General features: G+C 43.9%; 3 protein-coding genes across 7 annotated transcripts in view; 1 reads left to right on the top strand and 2 right to left on the bottom strand.

The window, feature by feature from the left end:
* KANSL1L (KAT8 regulatory NSL complex subunit 1 like) overlaps positions 1-13,263 on the top strand; it is a 63,249-nt gene extending 49,986 nt beyond the window's left edge. The window contains exons 10-15 of the mRNA XM_086751631.1: positions 883-1,007; positions 2,397-2,515; positions 3,486-3,540; positions 9,155-9,267; positions 10,756-10,936; positions 12,238-13,263. Of these exons, the coding sequence (XP_086607757.1) occupies positions 883-1,007; positions 2,397-2,515; positions 3,486-3,540; positions 9,155-9,267; positions 10,756-10,936; positions 12,238-12,486 (842 nt within the window). The 3' untranslated portion in view covers positions 12,487-13,263. The remainder of the gene's footprint in view (positions 1-882; positions 1,008-2,396; positions 2,516-3,485; positions 3,541-9,154; positions 9,268-10,755; positions 10,937-12,237) is intronic.
* Positions 13,264-16,309: 3,046 nt separating this feature from the next.
* Positions 16,310-18,625, bottom strand: RPE (ribulose-5-phosphate-3-epimerase). 2 transcript variants are annotated; one of them, XM_086751632.1, is made up of 6 exons: positions 18,494-18,625; positions 18,306-18,385; positions 18,043-18,182; positions 17,595-17,729; positions 17,344-17,430; positions 16,310-16,875 (listed from the first exon to the last, which is right to left on the bottom strand). In XM_086751632.1, exons 1-6 carry the CDS (start codon positions 18,613-18,615, stop codon positions 16,753-16,755), a joined length of 687 nt encoding a protein of 228 aa, XP_086607758.1. In that variant the 5' UTR covers positions 18,616-18,625; the 3' UTR covers positions 16,310-16,752. The 2 variants fall into 2 exon arrangements, with proteins under 2 accessions (XP_086607758.1, XP_086607759.1); XM_086751633.1 differs by having other exon boundaries at positions 18,505-18,618.
* A 190-nt stretch (positions 18,626-18,815) lies between these two features.
* The window catches only part of UNC80 (unc-80 subunit of NALCN channel complex), a 131,386-nt gene continuing 128,029 nt past the window's right edge, over positions 18,816-22,172 (bottom strand). For all 4 annotated transcript variants that reach the window (XM_086751173.1, XM_086751175.1, XM_086751174.1 and 1 more), the window contains one exon: positions 18,816-22,034. In XM_086751173.1, the coding sequence (XP_086607299.1) occupies positions 21,765-22,034 (270 nt within the window). In that variant the 3' untranslated portion in view covers positions 18,816-21,764. The remainder of the gene's footprint in view (positions 22,035-22,172) is intronic.

The following is a 22,172-nucleotide window of genomic DNA, read 5'->3' as shown; positions in this document are numbered from 1 at the left end:
ACGGGTGTAGTACTACATATTTATTCCTAATTTGGGCTCTGTCTAGGAGAAATTATCCATGGGGAAGGTCAGCCTGATGAACAAGGCCAAAAATAAAAGCTGTGTGCCAGGGAGTTGCAGAGCTGCCTGGGAGATGAGAGTTCATGTCCTTGACCTAGCCTGTGCAATACAGTCTTTAGGATCAGATTTACCTCTTTTTCCATGTTGGAACACACTCATTCTTCTTACTAGTTGGTATATTACATCTGCATTCTCTTTTCTTACTGGAAATTAAGGTAGAAGAAAAGCAGAACATAGGTGGTTAAATTCTGAAACCCCCTAAATGCTGCTTACACTGGGAGTGAATAAGAGAAAAAAAGAATTACAGTTTGTCTGGAGCAGTGGACCACTACTAGAAGAAGCCATACATGGAGATCTAGAAACTAATTTTATTTGTTACCCTTGCTGCCACTTTTGTTTTATCGTTTACCAAGGAAGAACCCGTCAGTGAGGGCTTAATGAACTGGTACATTAGTGAGATGCAGCCTGGCTAGGGAAGCGCTGTTAGGGAACACAGAGAAGCATTCCTCTAAGTCTGTTTGCATTTGCTGTGTGTGTAGTCTATGGCAGCTTCTGAAAAAAAGCAGCAGAATTTGCCCATATGAAGCTGGTTCCACAACAAGAAATCCTTCGTAGAAGGAGAGGGATGAGTTTTGTGGAACAACAGTGACAGGATGAGTAACAAGTGTTTATTTAGATGGCTTTTTTTAGTACTCAGTAAATCGTAAGTGGTTAGCTGTGGGCTTCTAGAAATGACTTTACTATTACTGTATGGAAAAAAATCTTTAACAGACAACAGCTGGTATGCATTTTTTTTTTAATTACTATTTTTTTTTGTGACAGGTGAACATAACACTAAATTTGAGACGTTCTCCTTTCAACATGCAGAACCAGAATCTCATAGCAGTTTCGCTGCCGTGACCAATGCCCAAGCGATATCTAGGCCCACTCACAGCACTTCATCACAGGTAAACCAAAAATTATCACTGTCTTAACTGAAATATCAAAAGAGAAGTGTGCAAATGAATAATCCGAAACCACATGCCTTTTACATCTAATTTAGTGTTAAATTAGAATAGAGAGCATTTTTACAGTGAATTAAGTGGATTGCATTAAGTAATTTATTCCAGATTGAGTACGTAGTGTTCCTAAAACAGTTACTTGCTTGTAAAAGAATTTTGCAGATCATACAATTGGAGTGTAAGTTTAGTTTACTGGCATTGGGCCTTTAATTTTTTTTTCTAAATTTCATGAAATATACTGAGATTTATGTTCCCAGTTTTATACAAGGGCTCTTATGACCCTTTTTTCTTGGTGCAGATACATAAAATGGCCTCACGGTGCAAATACAGTCACAGAAGTTGTTAACTCTCAGCTTCACTGTTTAAAACCTTTTGTGCAGAACTACAGGGAAATTCTCTAGTATATAAATTTGCTGAGGACCAGCACAGCTCTGGTTTAGTGAAGCTGCTACAAAACCACATTTTGTTTTATTGAAATTCATTGAAAATTTCATAACAGTATTCAGATTTCAGTCCCAGGGTTCTGCTAAGCCTAGTGGTGTACTGCTCATCATGTTTCAGTCTGGTGATGCCTCTTGAAGAGCTGAGTTTGAATCTGCGTCACGCAGTTTTGACAATGCACACACCTTCTTTTTTCCCTTGCTTGAGCAGACCGTCTTTAAAGACCACCTAAATGAGCATTTTAGAATAGACTGCTTCCATTAACGTTCAGTTAAAATTTGAGATCTTGTAATGTGGAATGTATCATGATTTAAAATTAAACTTTCTCCTGTAATTTAGGAACTTCAGGTTTTGATCCATGTGGGTTCCATGCACTAGTGGGCAGAGAATGCCACCAGAAATCCTGACATGATTGTGACAAAGAAATGCAGTTTCTGCATTTTGCACATCTTTCAGAAAACCACTTTCCTTGTAGGCTGTTCTTCACTGCTAACCGTAGCTTCATTATGTTGGTATCACACTGAAGAACGACTGGGGTTATGGGTTAGGAGATAGATAATAGCAGGTCATCTTTACAGACTGACCATTATGAAGAAGGCAGCATTAACTTCAAAGCTCCCATCCATATTCAGAATTAACTGTAACTGAAAACAGGAGAGGGAAGCTCCCACTGATTTTATTAAGAGTTACACCAGCAAGAAGTAAATTTCAGAGGTGAGGTGGTTTTAAGATTTGTTGAGATTCTATCGAGAGGGGGGCGGATTGGAGTTGGAAGTCACGGAGGCACTAGAAAATGTGTTCAAGTTACAGACTTTCTCCTTGTGCAGTTTTGATAACATTCCTGCCTACGATTTGAGCTGATGAATCTCCTCTTGTGTTGATGATACTATACAGCATAACTCCAGGAGGAGAAGTGAGAGTTCCTACGATATAGACAACATTGTTATTCCAATGTCACTGGTGGCACCATCGAAGTTGGAGAAGCTACAGTACAAAGAAATCCTTACCCCGAGGTTTGTTCATGAGCTCCTTAGTTGGGAAGAACGTACCAAAATGAACTTGAGAATCTTAGTTAAGAATATTGTTAACATTTATTTAGATAATTTAATAATATTAAGATGATCTTTCCATGCCCTTGGGTTTGTTTTTTTTTTTTTTTCTGTGCACTTCAATTTGTGTGAGTGGAGTGGCGGGAAGTGACTGGACAGCTGATAGCACAAGGGAAATAGTCTGATGCACACAGGGAGGTGGCAGATGCACGGACTGGCTAAAAATAGAAGTGGGTTTGCATCATCTTAATTGTAGTGATATTTGAGGCCTTAAATGTGCCACTAGGCTGACAGGCTCGGAACAGTTATTTGGAGGTTGCTGTCTTTTGTGTGCGTTATGGTTCATAAGAAAGTAGTTAACTATTGTCAGTGAATTAAACAGAAATGGTTTTAGCATATGTTTTTAAAACTTATCCATTCTGATACAGTAGAATAAGCTTAATTTTTCCATACAGTCTAAACCAATAATCCATTATTCAAGACATATATTTTTAATTTTTTTTAATAGAAAAAGAGTATCTTTAGATTGCTAAAACAGAGTGATTGATGTCCTGTTCTGTAATTCAGTGGCTTATTAGCAAATTGCCTGAAATAGCTAAATGCAGTTTTTCCGTATTTTAAATCTGTAATTTGTATTTGCTTTTATACTGTCTTTAAAGCTAAAAATATTATTAAGATTCTATTGGATAGCTTAAAGACTGTGTTGGGAAAAGGAAAGGTTAGATATTGGGTTGGGAATGGAAAATCTAAATTTTGGGCATCTGTTTCAGCACCTTAAGTTTGAAATGATTTCATTTCAAAGAAATTTTGAAGCACAAGCAGTGTTCAAGAAGACTTAACAATACAGTGTAGAAACAGAACAGTTGTCTCTACTGCTGAAATAATGAAACAGCAGTTAAGTAAATTATTTTGACTTTTCTTGTCTCATTTCCAGCTGGAGAGTTGTTGAATTTCAACCTTTAGAAAGATCTCATACAGATGAAGAAGAGGTAGGCTGTATTTTAATTTAACCACCAGTTTTTAATTAAACTAGATATAATACGTAATTGACATAATTAGTATATGTTGTCCAAACTGACTTCATGCAAAATCCTGGTAAGTTTCAAATTTTAAACATAAAGTATCAGACAGAAAACATGTCTTATCACAACCTACTGGACCCTATGGAGGATGACAGAAATGTGAGTATCTCCATGAATAATCTTTGTTCATTTGGCTTTCTGTCCCTCGCTGCTGGCACAGTCAGCACTCCCAAAGGGTCCCTTCGGTCAGGCCTCTACTTCCCCAGCTCCTGGGCACTCTGATGCTGAGTCTCTTGGGGCTGCCTGTGCTTTGATGTCTGTCCTCTCTCGTCCTTTTCTTCCACGGCCAGTTCCCATGGCACGTTGCTGTGCAGGAGGAAATTTGGCATTTTGCCTGTGGGCCCAGTAGGTTTCCTCAAGTTTTCTTCTTGGTGTTTGTTTTCCTGCAACCTCCTGCTGGGAGCAAACTTTTCTTCTTTCTGCTTTGTCAGGAGCAACGTAACCTTCAGCATTTCCTGCTTACCTCTTGAGCTAAGTTTGCACATCATGTTGCTTCCTCCAGACATACGAATCTACCTTTCTCTTCAAGGGAATGTCCGTGGACTTTGCAGCTGGGAGGGCCTTTCTCCCCTAATCAAGGCTTTGAGGCATTTCCTAACCTCACTGTGAATGTACCAGCAGATCTGGTCCCTAGGCTTTTTTTTTTTTTTGTCCTTTCATTCTTTTTGTGGCACCCTTCCCAGAAACTTGCCAGTTTTGCTGTCCTTTGGACATCTCTAGTCTGACTCCAGTCTCTACTATAGGCCACTATCTACTGTTTTAACTGCAAGACTTGGATTCATACCTTCATCCTCAATATCTGTTCTTGAGCTCCTTTTTCAGAGAATGTCTACATCCAGGGTTTAGGTGTCTTAGTAGTAGAAGAAGATTGCATTTGGATAGCTGAACAGAAGGTTATGCTAAGCATAGTGAAAAAATTAAACCATTATGCCACTCCCTTGGGGTGAAAAATACACTGTCCACAAAGGCGCTAGCTTCTTCGAAGTTTTACTGGGTCTGTAGCTGCCTGCTCCATGGAAATGAACCTTTCCTTTTGGAGAGCATCATGATCTCAGCTCCCTACCTGGTGTAGTTGCACTCACTTGGCACTATGTTCTTGAGCTGGAAGGAAAAGGAAAAAAACCTTACTCTATCCCTGCCTTTTCTCATGTATTTGAGAAATGCTTGTGAAATCTGGTGATCAGATTTGTGTCACCACCACCACCACCTTTTGGTTTGGTACTGTCTCTGCTAGCAGGAACGATGCCTGATCTTCTTTTGTAGTGGGAAGATCCAGTTACATACAGAGGAGAACTCTCCGGCAAGGATTTCTAATTAAACCATTTGGAGAATAGCCAATAAGGCAGCAAGGGCATACAGTCCCTAGAGATCCTGCTGTCTATCCTGCTGCTCTCTCTTTCGTTGTGGTATCTGTTGGGAAAAAATAATACTTTCAAGAGTGATTTGCCTTCAGGGTTTCAAGAGACTTACTTGGAGGACTCAATGGATTTCTTGTTTAGATTTCAGGTCCCATACAGACGACTTGCCTCACATAATTTTAGCGGGTTTTGTTGAATGGACTTCAAGGTGTCTCTCTGTGAAGTTTATGGGCTAAACTCTTATTTAGGAGCCTTCCCGTTACATTTGTATTTGGCATGACTAGATGATCTTGTATGATTCATCCTTTGGCCAGGAAATAACTTGGGTTAACAATAAAGCAGCTTGGCCTCCTGCTGTGGTCCACTGCTTCTGTATTGTCTGTCAGCTGCTGGGTAGAATGAGAGGAGAGATGTCAGACAAGAGAAAAATGCTAGAGATCTTGTTTGTCTAAATTATCCTTTGCCAATTTTCCCCCTTTATTTTAGGATTGTGTTAATTGGTTTGGACGTTTTTCAGAGTACTGAGAAAAGGTGCTTGTCTGATCTTAATTCTTCCACTTCCTTGCTTTAAGTTTTAGGCAGACTTGGATTTGTTACTGAGTAAGCTTGAAAAAAGACATTAGAAACAGCAGCGTTACCTTTTTGCATTTTCTGCACCCACACTCTGACACTCTTGAAATTGTTCCTTGTACTGAAATTAAGGTAAGCTTTTTCTTTGCTTTCTACTGCACAGCAGCCTGTGGTGGTACTGTATAATCATTTTGTTTGTGTCTGTCTTCTGCATGGCTAAATTTAAAACTTCAGGAGTTGTCCCTGTATCAACCAACAGTCAGGGATTTCTTCCACTTGAGATCTTTTTTTTTTTTTCTTTTTTTTTTTTTTTTCTGTCTCTCTCTTCTTCATTTAAAGGCTTTCAATGCAACAAGTTGTTGCATGTTGTATCCATGCAATACACTTGCACCCAGAATTCCCACAAGTTACAAGAAAAATGTGGAGTCCCAGATTTGTCATTTTCTACAGGAGCCACATTTCCAGGGACGGGAACTCTGTACTTTCCAAAATCAAGCCTATTCCCCGTGCCTTTATTTGAATACAAAAAGCTTATCTTTTTTGGGTGCCTAATTTTTGTTTCAGGAAATTTGTGTTAGTAGGACAAACGTAACAGTTAGGCAGTGCAAAAGTTAATCTACTATCTGTGTCTGCTCTATTACTTGCTCTAAAAATACTTAGTTTTTGGAAATGGAACATTTGTGTTTCCTGGTTTGCATATATGAATTTGCAGTCTGTTATTGCTTTAAGGCATGGGAGGGTGTGGCATAGGTTTTCCTGTTTTATTTTGGTTTTAATTTGTTTTGTCCAGGTTAAAATTTCTGGGAAGGCACAGTTGTAAAGTAATATTCAAGTTTATTTTGTAGTTGTTTTAGTAATGACAAATACTTTGGAATATTTCTGTGTGTAATTAGTTTTGCCTAAGTGCTTTCATGGCTTATGACTCAGTGTTTCCCTTGAAGCTGAAGATTGAAACATGGACTTTATTGTTTTGAGAACCTTTCAGAAATACTCCTGCTGCTATTCTACGTGAATGCAGAGTGTCTTGTAGCTTAACTAGATGCAATGAGGGGGATCCAAGTCTTAGTTTGCTTTAAGTCTTTTTCTTTGAGTGAAATCATTAGACATGCCTCACAAACAGGCCTTCCTAATAGTCTTTTCTCTCAACATCACTGCCAGATCCATCCACTGAGGAGTGACAGTTCTTTTGTCCTTTTTCAAACTAACCTTAGTGGGGAAAAAAAAAATCAAATTTATCCAGTTATATAAATTCATCTAGAGATGCTATAAAGTGTTAGAAAGCTGACGAGGGACAGAGGCTGTACTGAATCAAGCAGAGACCTTCTACTCTGTAATGTCATCTTTTTATCCATAGAACAAATAATAATTTTAAAATAAGAAAAGTGTATTACTTGTTAGTCTTCAATGGAATAGGGTGGTAAAACTTGTTTTAAATAAACAAGTAGTTAAATCTGCTATGATCAGCTATGGAAAAGGAACAGTAAGGCTTATTTCTATATTTTTCAAAACTCTTCACTTGGAGAGGAATGTGGACTTTGATTTTTGAAAGGAAGCTTGTTAAAAATGAAGTTTCTTCCCAGCACGAAAAGTTTTGGCAATTTGCTAAGAAAAGTATTTTCAAAGTCTTCAGTTTTTCTTTCAAAATTATCTTTTGTTCCCACTTCAAAGGAAATCTGAGCACACAGAAAAATCCTGATTTTTCTCTGAGGGGATAGCACTTTTGTAGTTCATAAAATTCTCACTTTCACGCTATACATCATTGACCTTGGAAAAACAGAATCTGAACTGAGATGCAGCCCAGTACTGATGGCATCCAAGCGACAGAGCTGGTGAATTCCAGAGAGAGGAGGAAACCCATTAAGTTGACTTGCATGAAAGGAAACCAGCAACTAACAAAGTGGTTTGTGTTTAACATAAATAAATAAAAGCAATGAGGAGTCTTCAAAAAGCAGTCATGAGATGGGCAAACAAAGCAGGCTTGTTTATCCCAAGGTTTCTGTTGAGTGCTGGGCTGAGGAGGAACCAGGCAGCTACAGTTTTAGCAAGCAGGTCCTGTGGCCGATTCATATCACACTGAAGTCTTGGGGATCCTTTTCACCGGCCCAGTTACATCTTACTGGGGGGCTGTAGTTGATGACCAGCTGCCTAGGTTGGAAATGTGCTCTCTGGCAAGCTGAGTGCCACTCCCAGGTATGTGTGCGGCAGCGTAAATGCATTGTAATCCTTTGTGTTTGTACCCGTAATGATAATGAACTACTTCAGTGCTGCAGGACTTGATACAAAGAATGGCTTCTGCAGAAACCCTCAGGGCTGTTGGTTGGCTGGAGGGGGAGTACTTCCAGCTGAGTGTAACCTCTTATTGTATGGCTCTGGCACTGCGGTGAGGGCTCTGCGCTTGGTTCTATGTGTTATCAGACTCAATTGGAAGATAAGTGATGTTACTTGTGTAACACCACTGAGAACTTTGCTTTATAGAAAAAAAATTCATTTCTTTGCCATGCTCCCCCTGATTATTGCTGTAATTCTTGTCCAGGACTGATCTGGCAGCACAGCTTCACAGCTCCTATGACCAGGAATTGTTCTTTCCTAGAATTACTCTGCTTTTGAGTTGGGAGTGGCTGGCATAGAATCCATGACTGCAGCACTCGTATGTTCTTGCCAACCTTAGCTTTTTAGGTGAATGTTGAAGAGGTTGAGTGGTTTTGGAGCACCTAGAAATAACTCTGAGCTGTGCTGGAGGGGTCCAGCCAAGAGCTTGCTCTGCCATTTGGGGACTGAGGGGGAAGGGCAGCAAAGAGGTCCTTGCCCAGCCCCAGCAGCATCTAAGGAGCAAACTTCCTGGTGTGCTGCCAGTAACGGAAGAATGAAGATGGCTCTTTCAAAGTGAAGGTCAGATGTAATAGCTACACCTGAGGAGTTTTGTTTGCCTAAAAAGCTGGCTCTTACTTGACTACGAGCAGTTGAAGTACTCACATTAGGGCCATTTTAAGCTGTACCGGGGTCCAGCAGATCATTTCCTAAGAAAGAGTCTCTTCAAAGCAGAAACCATTTTCTGCTTGGTTTCGTAGCAGGAATGCAGCACCTCAGGTTTGCTGAGTTCCTCTCATTGTGGAGCTATCGAAGCCCTTGATGATCTCAGACCTATTTCTCAGTTCTTAAAGAGCACCTGGCAAATCCTGCTGCCTCCCAGCCTCCTCCCCAAGCAGTCTCAGGGAACTCCTGGAATTTTTGCTTGTCTTTATCACTGCCTTGATTTGCAAATGAATACTTGTCCTCTTAATTTTCTGCCTCTCACCATAGAGAAAAATGTGTTAGTTGCATGGGTGGGTATAATTTCTATATCCATTCAGATCAACCGCAGACACGGAAAGAAATAAAGTGAAAGTGACAGCACCCCATATAATGAGCTCTAGTGAGAGTGTAAGTAAGTGGAATGCGCGTGTTTTGATGTACTTTTATAGTGCAAGCATGCATTGTGTTGCCTCCTCTTGTTTGGTGAACAGACCTTTGCAGAATTATATATAATGTTGTCTGCTTTTGTTTCTGGTGATGTTCATAATTATGGCAGCAGCTCTCCCTGTATTTCGTTACAGATAGAAGATCTGTCAGATGAAGTTTTTTCCTTACGTCATACAAAGTATGAAGAAAGAGAGCGAGCGAGGTGGTCGCTGTGGGAGCAGAGCCGCCGGCCCAGAAGGAATAGCAGGCAGGTCTATTGACTTTGATAAGAGTGTTCCTACTGAACTACTGGTGTTGGTTGTTGGTGCAGCAGATTCAGAAACACTTTCACAGAGAAGTTTGAAAATGAGGGCATTCTTCATTAATTAACTCGTCAGGGACAGTACCAGGTACGTTTGGTTTTGTGGCTGGAAGGGGAAGTCAGTTCTGAAGCACGCATGCTGGCAGAAATTTGGTCACGTTAGTGACCTTGTATTGGTGGATAAAAACCTTACCCGCATACTGAACAAATAGCTCTGCTAGTTTGTGCCTCTCCCTCTCTGCGACTTTAGCCACCAAGTGTAACGTGAGCTCTTACTCACCTGACTGGGATGAAAGTCCACTGCATTCAGAGATGCAGTACTGAAGGGTCCTGGGCTGAGCTTGAACAAGTCCTTGTGTGACCAAGTTTAATCATCATCACAGGCTTGCTGTCTGGTGCAGAACACATCACAATTAAATGCAAACCCTAGAAGTCTTGCAAGAAGTAGCGCACCATAAAGCTGTATCTGCCATGTGGCTCTGGGAAAACTACTCCCATAAATCGCTTCAGAATTTGCCAGGACAAAAAGCATCCTATAAATGTTGGGATAACTTTTTCTGCTGTTTATTGTATGCTTGTGTCTACTCTTGGCTGAAAATGAACCATGACACTATGAACAAATAAGCAAAGATGATAGCTTTTTTTTAATGCAGGATAAAATTAGAGCTAAACCATATTAAGGAATGACATTTTAAGCAATTTTGAATGTAAAGAAGCTTTGGAAAGTGTACTGAAAAAGACTAACTCCTCTGAAAAGTACAAGTTCTATATGCACCCTTGATTTTGAAACTCTGTGAACTCCTTGGTGAAATCTTTGTGAATTCTAAAGTAAAACTGACAGACATGAGCAAGGTCAGACTCCCACCTGGCATTTTAGATGCGTGCCAGTATTTTATATCTATCTAGTTCAATTTGGCATTGAAGGCGAGGTCTAAATTTTTAATCTTATTAAACAAATTGTTTTGACTGCTTTGGGGATGAGTCCTGAGCAGAGGGGGGAAGGGAGAGCTGAAGGACCTGATGTTTCTTCTCAAGTTAATTGGCACAGTCAGCTGGCAGTGCGGTTTGGTCGGCAGGCTCCTGTGAATGATGCCGTGTTCCCCTGAGTGGGAACAGCCCACAGCCCACTGACTTCTCGTGTTCAAAATCACAGTTCTGGTGAACATGTGGAGCCACCAGCTGTTCTGGAGCCAGGGTGGGCCTGTTCCAGCCCTGCTTTATCCGGTTAGCTCCTCCACATAGCGTGCTTTGCTTTGGCTTGTGACAAGGAGGTTGTCAAGAACCACGTTTGTTTTCATCTGCTCTTTTGATTTAAGTAGAATGGAGGTAGCAAGTATGGAGAAACTGACCGCTTTAAAAAGAAAATGTAAACTGTTCCTGGTGATGTGAAGGTGCAGGGGGTAGCTCTTAAGACTCTGGTCTCTTCTGCACTAGATCTTACAGCAAAAATGCCGACGGACGACACAGCCAAGATTCAGTGCAGAAAGAGCACCACAGCAGCTCCTGCGCCTCGCTGCATTGCGCTGCTGAACCTGTTCCCGACTTGACTTCGGAAGCCCACAGCTCTGTTTGTTCAGGAATTACACAACTCTGCAGGGAGAGCCAGGAGGCAAAGGTGGGTGCTTCCAACAGCTCCCGGGTCTGCTCAGGTCTTCACTGACCACTACCGCTAACCTAAAGCACAGAACCTGAACGTGTCCTCCTGTCTCTCTCACAGAATCTCAGACTGTCACCCTAGTTTATGTAGACTGAATGTAGCACTCCTGTTTGCAACTAGATTGCTGTGCCTTATGAATTAAGGCCAAGATTTGTCAATAGGTAAAAATTTAATTGCTTAGTACAAACAGCACGTTTTAGAGGCAAGTATGGCAGGCCTGGGGTCAGGGATCTTTTCTCAGGGTTGTTAGCCAGGGTTCCAGACAGGCTTCATCGTTCTGGGGTCAGGTATTCTGATGGCCTTGTCACCAAAATCGGGACTGAAACTCCTTTGCACCAATGTAGTGTTAAGAAGCAGGCATTCTTTATTGCGGCGCTGGGGGATCCTTCCACCTAGTGTGCATACTGGTCTAAAAATCCCAACGGAATGTATTCAGTAACTTCATACATAATCATCAGCAGTTCCCGGAATATTGATAGGTAGTCATTAGTTTTCCTAGAAATCATTATAATATTCCCCACCCACTTGCACATGCTCAGTCTTTTGAGTCGAGAGTCATCTGGGGGTCCCAGGGATTGTCAGAGTGCCCCTTCCTCAAATCCACTGGTTGAGCTTTCCTTTAAAATCTTCATATATGGTCCTGAGAACAAGTCACGGTGTTCCTTGATCTTCTTTATTTCCAAAGTATGGCTCAGGACCTGTTTTACACCCCATCCTCGAGGCCTGCCTTTGTTCTATCATCCCTCTTAATCACCCCAGCTATGCTAGGCTAACTTTTAACAAACAGAATAATAAATTTTCCTGCCAATCCTAAAACTACCAGTTCTCTCTAAGGATTAATAGATTACATATGAAGTCTAGCCTATGTGACTTCAGTTAGATAGCAAAGACTGACTAATATTTCAACAATTATCAAAAATCATATTGTTCTAAAATTATATTGCTTAATCATTTTATGTCATACAGCAGCCTGGCACTATGGGAAAGAGCTTCCCCCTTCCCGCACTGTGCCTGTTCAATTGTCGCTCTGTTAACAGTTCAAAACCACACGAAGTCAGCTTACATTGACAGCTGGTGCCTAGCAGTGTTGTATTCTTTATCTGAAGAGCCCTGCAAACATTGTGAAGAAAGACACTCGTTTGTTACTTGATAGCAGCTCAATCTGCACAGAGCTAATCAGTTCAGACTCGACTGAAATCCCTTTTTCCCCCTCTTTTCTCTTTTCCTACCCTCACTCCTACCCTTCTGATTCCTTTCAGGCTGGGCTGTGGGAACTCCGAGTTTTTCCACTAAAAGATGAAGAGGTAGAAGCTTTACTGTGCCAAGATCAAATAACAAATCAGACTGAAATGTCAAGTGCAGCCTTCCCCAGCAACTCTCTCTGTACTTCTTGCACGCCCACTGGTTTGCCAGACAATGGCCATCCACCAAGAAAACATTCTACCGAAGCGTTAGAAGACTTCGAAAATGTTTGCCTGGGAATCAACAACACAAGAAAACAAAGGTGACAGGGAATAATGTGGTTCATTAAGAAAGCCAATTAAGGTGGAGAAAAGTGTAAGGTAAAATCTCTCTTGTTCACACAGCATAGACAGCACAATTCAAAACCTGTACGTTAGCTGCATATAATGTATTTTCTTTCTTGCTTTGTAACAGGCAGGATAAATCCCAAAGACAACACTTTCTTCTTCCTGAACCCCAAGAGAAAGTAATTATTTCAAGCTGCAAGTCTAATATTCCCAGTGTCGGGAGTGGGCGCACATAAATTGCTGGCACAATTCACTCTCTGTTGTCATATTGCCACGTTTGTTAATAATCATCCTTTTCTGGTTTGTTTGTTTTCAAATGCATTTCTGGTTCTAGTGGATTTTTGGTGCAGCAGGAGATGCTGTCTGCCGTAACCATGAGGTATAATCCATCAACAGGGAGTTTGTCTGTGTAGGGCAGTTGAAGGCAATTTTATAGGAGTCTCTGGTTTTGTGCAAAATTTACTTCCACGTGTAATATCTGGAATGGCACTGGACAGATGACCCAGTTTTAGTGTCGGGGTGGGGGTTTTTTGTCAAAATGACAGGAATTATACACTGGGCATCTGAAAAAAATTCAGTAAAGTTTCAACACTACAACCTATTGCTACATTGTAGTTTATTGCACATTCTGGTTATTTTTTTAAACACTTCTTATTTTTTAACACTGGTTTGTCTTAAACTTGAATCTTGCCTCAATGTCTGATACAATAATCTTTGATGCAAGGTTGTTTTTTAATTAAAAGTTATTTCTATATATGTTGTATATAGTCTGAATTTGATGGCCTTGTAGACGTGAAGAAATAGCAATGCGTCCTCTTAGGCACTGGAACAGGCTGCCCTGGGCAGTGATGGAGTCACCATCCCTGGAGCTGTTCAAAGAATGTATACACGTGGCACTTCAGGACATGGCTTAGTGGACATGGTGGTGTTGGGTTGACGGTTGGACTTATGATCTTGGAGGTCTTTTCCAACCTTAAAGATTCTATGATTTTATGATTCTCTTGACACAGAGACCTGCTTGGACCAAGAATGGCTTTGCAAACTCACCGAAGTGGCAACAGCACTAAGATTTGCTGTTGTACTGAACAGACACAGGCACCCGCAGGCACAGACAGATACCAAAAAACAGACAGGCACCCGCAGGCACCGACTCTCTCTCTCTCCCCCCGCCCCTGCAGCCCTTTTCCCTGCACAGCTGGACTTGCCCCTGCCCACCCCCCAGTTCCATTTTGCATGAATGCTGGGGTCACGAGGAAGCCACCGCTGGATGTTGTGGCTGAAGGTATTACAAAGGCTGACTGTGAAACACCAGCTTAAACATAATGCAGCAAAGCACCTCCCCGTGAAACTTGGGTGTTGCAGCTTCACAAAGACAGACATTTCCCTTGCGCTGTGTTTACCATTTTCAATGGAGACCTTTTTTTAAGGGCACATATGTTCTGTTCCTGCTGCTCTGAGGGTTTAAATGCTTCATCTCTGCATCCAGGACCTGCATGTAAGTACAAACACAAACCTCTAAGGCCTTTTAAAATTAAGTGCTTTATGTGTGTGCCTACTGCAGGTTTTTTTTTGTTGTTTGTTTGGTTTTTTTATTCTTGCTCAGGGATGTGTGCTGTACCACCCTGTGGAGCACATGGCCAGGCCCAGCCTCTCAGCTGTATCTGTTTCCCAGTGCAGACAGAGCCTTTGCTCTGCCAGAGCACCCTGGACTACTCTAGATCGTGTGACTTCTTAGTATGACCAGACTCTGCTCTCCCATGTTGCTAAAACTTTGCTTTATCAGAGTATTGCAACGTCTAACGGTCCTGGAGCTTATTCGGCCCTGCGGATCCCATGCAAGCAGCTCTTTTGGTGTTCATGTCAGTGTTTGGTCCAAGTCCTGTAGCCATGGCACCTCCACTGTGGAGTTAGATTACAGAGCACAGGAGGACAGCCTAAACAGAGCCTAACAGATTACTTCTGTTCGTCTATAGAAGCAAGAGACCAGACAAGTCTTGAGCATTAAAAGAACAAGAAGTATCACTGCTGCTACTTCCATGTGTAAAAAGCTGCTGCAGTAGTAGCCAGCTACATAAACTCACCTGCTTGGGATTTAGACAGAAAGAAGCAATTGAGTAATTTCACTGAATATGTGTAATTTCTCTCCACCACAACACTCCTGAGAGTCAATGGAAATGCAAACTACCCGACTTAAAAGCAATGGCAAAGTGACTTCAACCTTACGTACAAACTACCAGACTTAAAAACAATGGCAAAGTGACTACAACCTTCTTAAACAAAACGTACCATCTGGTTCCATGCTCAGAACAATGCATAGCACTGTCAGTTAACTAGCACGACTTTGGGACGTCTGTCCCAACCCCAAATTAATTGGGGGGGGGCAAAAAAAAAAGCTGAAATAGTCTGATTCCCCTTTCAAACCAGCATAAGGTCAACCGCAGGAGACAAGGATACTACAACTGTTGTCCTACTGCTTTCCATAGCATAAAAAGCCACCCTTCCAAATCCTGAACTGACATTTCCATAGCCCATTTTTGGCTGCTTGGCCTGCATTTTCGAGCCCTAACTGTTTCTCTGTGCACACACTATATTAGACTCCACACAGGTTCTTCCCAGAAGTATGAATAACCAGCTTTAACCCATCTAACAGCCGTTTGGACTATTACTTTCCTAGCCAAGCTTTTTCCTCTGGCAAACCTCTTTTGAAAGGTGTCTTCAGTGCAGCAGGTCCAGATGACTCCATTTTCCTTTTGCTAGGTCTCAAATGGGGTTGCAAGAGGAAACGGGAAGTAAAAAGACATTTGTTTACCTAAACCGGAATTAACCACACAGGAAAAAAAAGTAGCAGTTTAGTCATTTCAGACACTAGCCGTACCTACTGCTTCACGATGGCAGCGACCCACACCGTACCAGGTCCTGGGCTTAGAGGAAGGGGAGGTGCATCAGCTCCAGCCCTGCCTCAGCAGTTGAGAAGTGACACCTGCCCAGCCTTGCTACAAGGACAACAGCTTTGACTGAGGCCTTGTGGAAATGGACTGGCTGCAGCTCTTCTGGCCCTTGCCCCTGGGGCAGCAGACTGTTTGCAACCCTTCTGTAACTACAACTTAAAGGGAAAAAAAAAACCACAGAGCATACCATGAAATACTAAAGGAGGCAGCAATGCTAATTAGCACCATGGGAGGAAGGTCTAGCGAAAAATGACCTGCTCAGGTCTTCCTCCAGTGGGCTGCGACTCTGCCCTTCCGCGTGCCCAAACGGGCTCGGCCGTGAAGTCAGCACAGGCCAACTGAAGGTATGAGAACTATTTGGCTCCCTAACGAAGAGAAGCACTAAGCCATTTTACCGCACCATCTCCCCCCAGTGCATTTCAACCTGCGTACACCGAAATCCGTTCAGTAGACAACATTCCTGCTTGGCGCTCTCTTAACGGCTTACTCAGGCGTATGCACAAACCAAGGAAGCCATGGGGTAAGATAGTCTTTTAACTATCTGTAGGGTCCTAAAGCAGCATTCTTCCATGGACTCCCGTCACTTCCGGGAATTTCAGACAAAGCTGATTTAACTGGCTATTTGAAAGGTAAATGAGAAGGTATTTCCCAGTTTGTGACCCGCTAAAAGAAGACGTTGCACTAACTTGTTTGGTGCTTGACTCATGCAGGCCAAGTCGGTTACACAGTAAAAGCAAAACATAGGAACATTTCTAGCATCTGCGGGATTTTTTTTTTTTAGCTCTCTTAAACTGCATTTTTTACCAAACTTACTTATCCCCAAAACCGATCATTTTTGACAGCTTAAAGGAGACTTACCACACCAAGGGAGGGGTGTTTAATGCAAATATTGGAAAAGTTTTGTAGGAATGCACAGATCAAATGACACAATACAGACAGCAGAAGGCAGTTTGATTAGAGTCTTCCACAAGAGATCGCTTGTGGTGATGCTACACTCTTCTAGCAAGCAAAAACCTGACTGAAGTTTAGTTCAATCCAGTCAGCGTTTGTTACAGCTTGTGCCACAAAATTAGCCTCCAAAGAATCAAGAGACAGGTTCAAACCATTGCATTTCCAACCCTGAAAGTCAGCCAGAATGTTTTTCACTGCCGCTTGCTTCATTGCAGCGAAGGAATGATTCCTCTGGTCAGCAGCAACAAGTTTCCGTAATTAATGTTCATCCAGCCCTCCCTGACGCACGAGAAACAAGGGTTCTCCTGCACGCACAGAGCCTTCTTGAACACCGCTTGGGTAGGTCTCATCGATCCAGACAGCGCTTCTGAGCTGCTTCTGAACACACATTCCTTAGAAGATTGATCACAGATCTCGGATCTGCACTCTTCATAATAGCACTGCCAGATACAATCATATTTGCACCTGCCTGAAAGACATTAAACACCCACTCAGAAACACCAAACAGATCCACTTCTTAATGAGGTTCGGCTTTTTTTTTTGCTGTAAAACACGTAGGGAGGTAGTGAGTTCTAGGCTGGCGGGCACACAAGCACTATTTGTGGGACAAAGGTATCATCCCTCTAACTACAACCACAACTCAAGTTCAGAGAAGACAGCTCTTCCACAAATAGGTAATTTCTTCATCATTGCTCCTATTTACCCGAACATAAAAGAAACAAACAACTTCTCTAGCTTTGGGGAAGCTTCAGTAGCCACTATTGAGAAAGGCACAAGATCAAACCTCAACTAGGTTTTGACAGGATGTGTGCTTCAGTGTCCCCTCTGAAAGCTAACAAACAGTCAAAATGCAATTCCTCCTCAGCTTTATTTCCTGAGGGATGATTAAATCTCTTAGCGCACTGACTGAGAATGCTGCGCCGCTGCAGCCTCTTACCTCTGCACACTTATGGATGGTGTCGGGCCCAACTCCTCCATCCACTTCAATATCCAACGAGGGAAACTGTGTCCTCAGCCACTGAACCTGAGAAACAGTATAAAAGGGTTGGCACGGCGATCCACACTCAGCTGCTACAGCTACATATAACTTCTTACGCACCCAGACAAGGTTTACTCACTCCACCGCTACCCTCCATACTGCTAACTGGCTTTAAGCTCAATAAATAAGGGAAGAGACGCTTGCTTTACCTTTGGCATCATGTCTTCCATAAATTTCTGCCCTCCAAATCCAGGTTCTACCGTCATCACCAAAGCCATGTCTATCTGATTGGCCCAAGGTGCTAAGTGCTCAACTGTGGTGCCAGGCTTGATGGCCAAGCCAACCTGCAGGAGAGGCAAGACAAATCTGAGGGCAATTTAGGATGACACAAACGCAGCAAGAGTGGCTTGAGCCGAGTACAAGCGCCTAGGAAAACAATTATGTGTCTGTGTAAGTGCAGTAAGAACGGGCTGCTCTAAATAAAGACTCTTGATTTTCTTAAACTGGAACTGAAGACTGACTTCATGCACAAGGAGTGTCAGGGCTGCATGCACAAGTCTGACCACCCAAAACTTCAGCGATGGGTTTGTGGTGGCTGGAATTGCGGCAGTTAGCTAGGCTGAGTGCAACGCCGCTCCAAGCCTACGCTGCCCTCACCTTCATCCCGTTCTCCCGAATGTCTTTTATCAACGCCCCTGGATTGTCCGTGGCCTCGAGATGAAAGGTGTACTGGTTTGCGCCGGCGACAGCCATTGGTTTCACCCACTGCTCGGGTCTGGCAACCATCATGTGCATGTCTGGAAGCGGGGAGCAGGGCCAAGAGCCGTAAGCAGGCGCGGCAGCGCCCGGGCCCGCAGCACCGGCAGGCCCCCGCCGCGCGAGCGCGGCGCCCCCTGCCCGGCCGCCCGCCGCCCCCTTACCGAAGAAGGGCTCCTGGCCCAGCTGCTTGCGCAGGCTCTCCACGACAGGGTGGCCGAAGGTGATGTTGGGGACGAAGTGCCTTGGGGCCGAAGAGAGACACCCGCCCGCCCCCAGGTTACCCCCGGCCGGGCCGGGCCGGCCGCCCCCCTCCCCCGCGCCCCCGGCCCGGCCCGCCCCTAGCCGTTACCCGTCCATTACATCCAGGTGGAGGTAGTCGGCGCCGCAGTCCAGCATGCGGCTGCACTCGGCGCCCAGCGCCGCCAGGTCGCTGTTGAGGATGGACGGCCCGATCCGGCACCCCGACGCCATGGCTCCCCCGCTCCCGCCCGCCCCCCCCGCCCCGAGCCGCGCATGCGCCGCGGCCGCGCGGCTTGCCGGGACGGGGGCTGCGCCGCCACCGTGCCCCGCCCCGCGCCGCCCGCCGCCATGTTGGGAGCGGAGCCGGAGGCGCAGCCGGGCAAGGGGAGGGAGAGCGGCGCGGCGTTGCGCAAGAGGGTTAACCACAGAACTCTGTCCTTTTGCCGTCACTCATCTGTATTTTGTCCTGCGGACAACGTTTGCATAAAATGCTGAGGCAGCGGGACCGGCTGACAGGCGGACAGGACTGGTGCAGCCTGGGCGGTGGCTGGACAGGACACGCGCGTAAGGCCTCTAACAGTATCTAAGCAGCATCGTTTGTCAGCACAGCAGAAATAACACCAGTTCTGAGACAGAGATACTGGAGGAAAGCACAAAACCAGCTAAAGTACACCGTATGCACCCCATCAGTACAGCATTAAGTGCAACCGATACAGAAGTAAAAGAGAACACAGACGGGCTGGGCTGCCTGTCTCAACAATCGTCCCACAAAACCAAAGCCGTCTGCCCGGCCACCTGAATAAAACGAAATTGCGGGTTACATCATTTATAAACTGCACCGATTGCTAGCAGGGTAGACATCAAAAAGAGGCATTTTAGTCATTGCTATGGCTTACTACTGCAGATTCACCAGTGACAGTGGGAAACCTGAACGGAAACATTTATCACATATACTGAATTAACTGAAGTAAATCACAGTTATTTTGTCATCGCTAGAGTGGGGTACCATGGTGAGGCATCACCTTTTTATTAAGGAAGATGCTGCCTTCTCATTTTCAGCAGAAAAGGTCACTATAAACTGCACCATGAACCCTGTACTTGCTGTGTCGCAGCCGTTCACTGAGCTCACACCCAAAACTCCACCCACCGGCCCGGAACCCAGCCTACCTTGGGGTTTGACAGTGAAGCTGTGGCTTTTTTTCTCATTTGTGCGTCACTGTTATAATAAAACTTAGCATCTGGAATTTAGCAATTCTTTGAGTGACCTCCGAGCCAGGAGCTAATCCAAAGCAGTCTCCCGTAGGTAGCTGGTGCCGGCTCCAGCGCACTGAGGAGGTAAGCAGCGGTACACATGTTTTGGTCAGCAGAGTAAGCAGTTTGTCCTTCGGGACGCACTTTGAGCAGCATGTTGAGACACTGCCATCTTCACCCAAGCATCTCTTACAAAGCCATGCACGCTTTAAAGTGGCATTAGTGCACCACCTATGTATATATGGTGATATAGGTGGTGCACTGTAAAGAGAGTTGCCTTTTCAGCCCTGCTTTTCCCAAAAGGTGCCGAGCGTCTCCGTCTCTCACAAATGCAGTGGTAGCAGAGCATGCTCAACACCCACGAGACTGGGAGAAGGATGGCTTTGCTACCTTCAGAGGTTTAACATGTGCGAGCTTCCTCCTCAGAGCGGTGTGCGCAGCTCCCGGCAAGTTTGAGCCTTTGGCAAATACCAGGCAGCACAGCCCGAAGGCTCCATGGGTTTCAGCGGGCTCAAACCTGCTGTTGGGTATATGGTTAATTTTCCACACAACAGTAGAAACTGCATCCTGCACTAGATACTGCATGGCAGTATCTTAAACAGCAATTTCAGAGCTGTTGAAGAGAGATGCCAGTTCTTTCTTTGGAGACAGATAGGAGGATATCGTTCTGTCTCCTCAGTAAGGCTGTTTTATGATACATGCATCCAAATTACAAGCCTCGGGAGTCAAGCTGGTAATTAGCACATTTGAGAGGCTCTCAGGATGATCTAAAACATTTTTGTCTGCACAAAAATGCCATGATTATGAACTCTGGATCTTCTAACACAAGCTGAAAAAGGCAGTATATGACTCCCAAAGCACAGGGTAACTTCGGGCATTGCTTACGATCTCATGGTTTGCTTCACAGCTGTTTTGCAGTTTCCCTGTAAGCAGCTAATGGCCAAATTCACATCTCAGTGTAACTCCATGATGCTGCAGCACAGCCCGAAATGCGGCTGTGACTTCAGCTGATCCCTCATGGGGATCTCCACCTACATATAAATGTTACGTGTATATCTGTGCAAGACTTGCAGGCAGGAACATTACCTACATAAAATGGAACCTTTTTAAATACATTCTCAACATGCCAAAAATAGATTCTTTCATCAAGTTTCTGCCTTGCAATATCCATCTTTTGTTTACAATGTACATATATATTTATATTTTTACGTATAGGAACATGAAAATACCATATATAAATATTTACTTTAAATCCCTATATCTAAGTACATATGACAGCATCAGTGGAGCAGTTGCTAGGTACCGGAAGGTCCGCGCATTCCAGATGCGATTTCTTGGGTGGTTTTTTTTCTAAGCTGTGGAGATGAAGTGCTCAGTACACTTAAGCAGGAGAGCATGGGCTGTTTACACCATCTGCAGACCACTCACCTCCTGCCCAGCTATATCTGTGCGCAGCACATGCATTCCTTCTTATGGTATGTACTGTATTTAGTTTTACAGAGCAAATATTTGTGTAGCACAAGGGCAATATCTTACAGAGTGGAATGAAACCAACAGACTCAACTGAAGTCTGCAGAGCCAAAAAAAAAAAGTCTAATTGCTCCATGGTGCTTATCATTGCTCTGCAAGTTAGAAACAATGGTCCCATGCTCGTGAAAATCAAGCTGTAGATTGGTACCTTTTACCAGTGTTTTCACTGTCAGTACCAAGGTGTAAGAGCCTTGGATTCAGCTACTATATAGCTCTCCTCTCAAAAACGCTACAAAAATAAATCTTGGGCACAATCTCAAAAGAGGTTTCTCTGTCTCATGCAGTACAACAGCCCGCTTACCCAGTGAGGCTGCTCATCACAGTACATGGCTGCCAGATCAAGGTTTTATGGACCACACGTTTACCCACACACCCCTACCCTGAGAATTTTGTAAAAATTCTCTATTCCTGCGGTCTCGCCCTGAACTGAAATAGATTTCTCAAACAGAAATTTGCCAGTCTACAGCAACCGGCTGTTAGCTATTTCCTGCTTTCAGATAATAAAGTGCTTTTGTTTTAATTAGTTACTAGTTACCAGGGAACTCAAAGGAGAAGGTACACTTTCTCTTCCTCCTCCTACTACTGCACTTCCCCAAGAGTTAAACGTGAGATTCATCCAGGTCAACATCGGTCTCCCCAAGCTCCACATGCGTGAAGCTGAAGTGAGTAGCCAGCAAGGGGTTCTCCATCCCATTGTCCTCACTGATGTGAAGGACAGTGTCCTCGTGCTGCAGCAAGCTGGTGGTCTCAAGGCCAGCGTAGTCCTCGGTGTCAGAGAGCTGTGCGGGTGGGGTGCTTTGTGCTGTGGTTGGCCGGGACTCCAAGCCCTCTTCTTTTTCCTTCTCCTTCTCCGTTGGAAGTGCCTCGCTCTGCAAGTGAGGAGAGCCCGTGGTCAGGCTCAGAGAAGGTAGGAGGGAGAGGGGGAAAAAAACCAAGGGAACATCTATAAAATATTTTCTCACTGGGAAATACTTTTTACCATAAAGGGCCAGGCACTTGCAGATTAT

This window comes from Chlamydotis macqueenii, chromosome 6 (assembly GCF_036417535.1).
Source record: "Chlamydotis macqueenii isolate bChlMac1 chromosome 6, bChlMac1.mat, whole genome shotgun sequence".
NCBI lineage: Eukaryota > Metazoa > Chordata > Aves > Otidiformes > Otididae > Chlamydotis > Chlamydotis macqueenii.
This window is presented reverse-complemented; position numbering and strand designations above follow the sequence as displayed.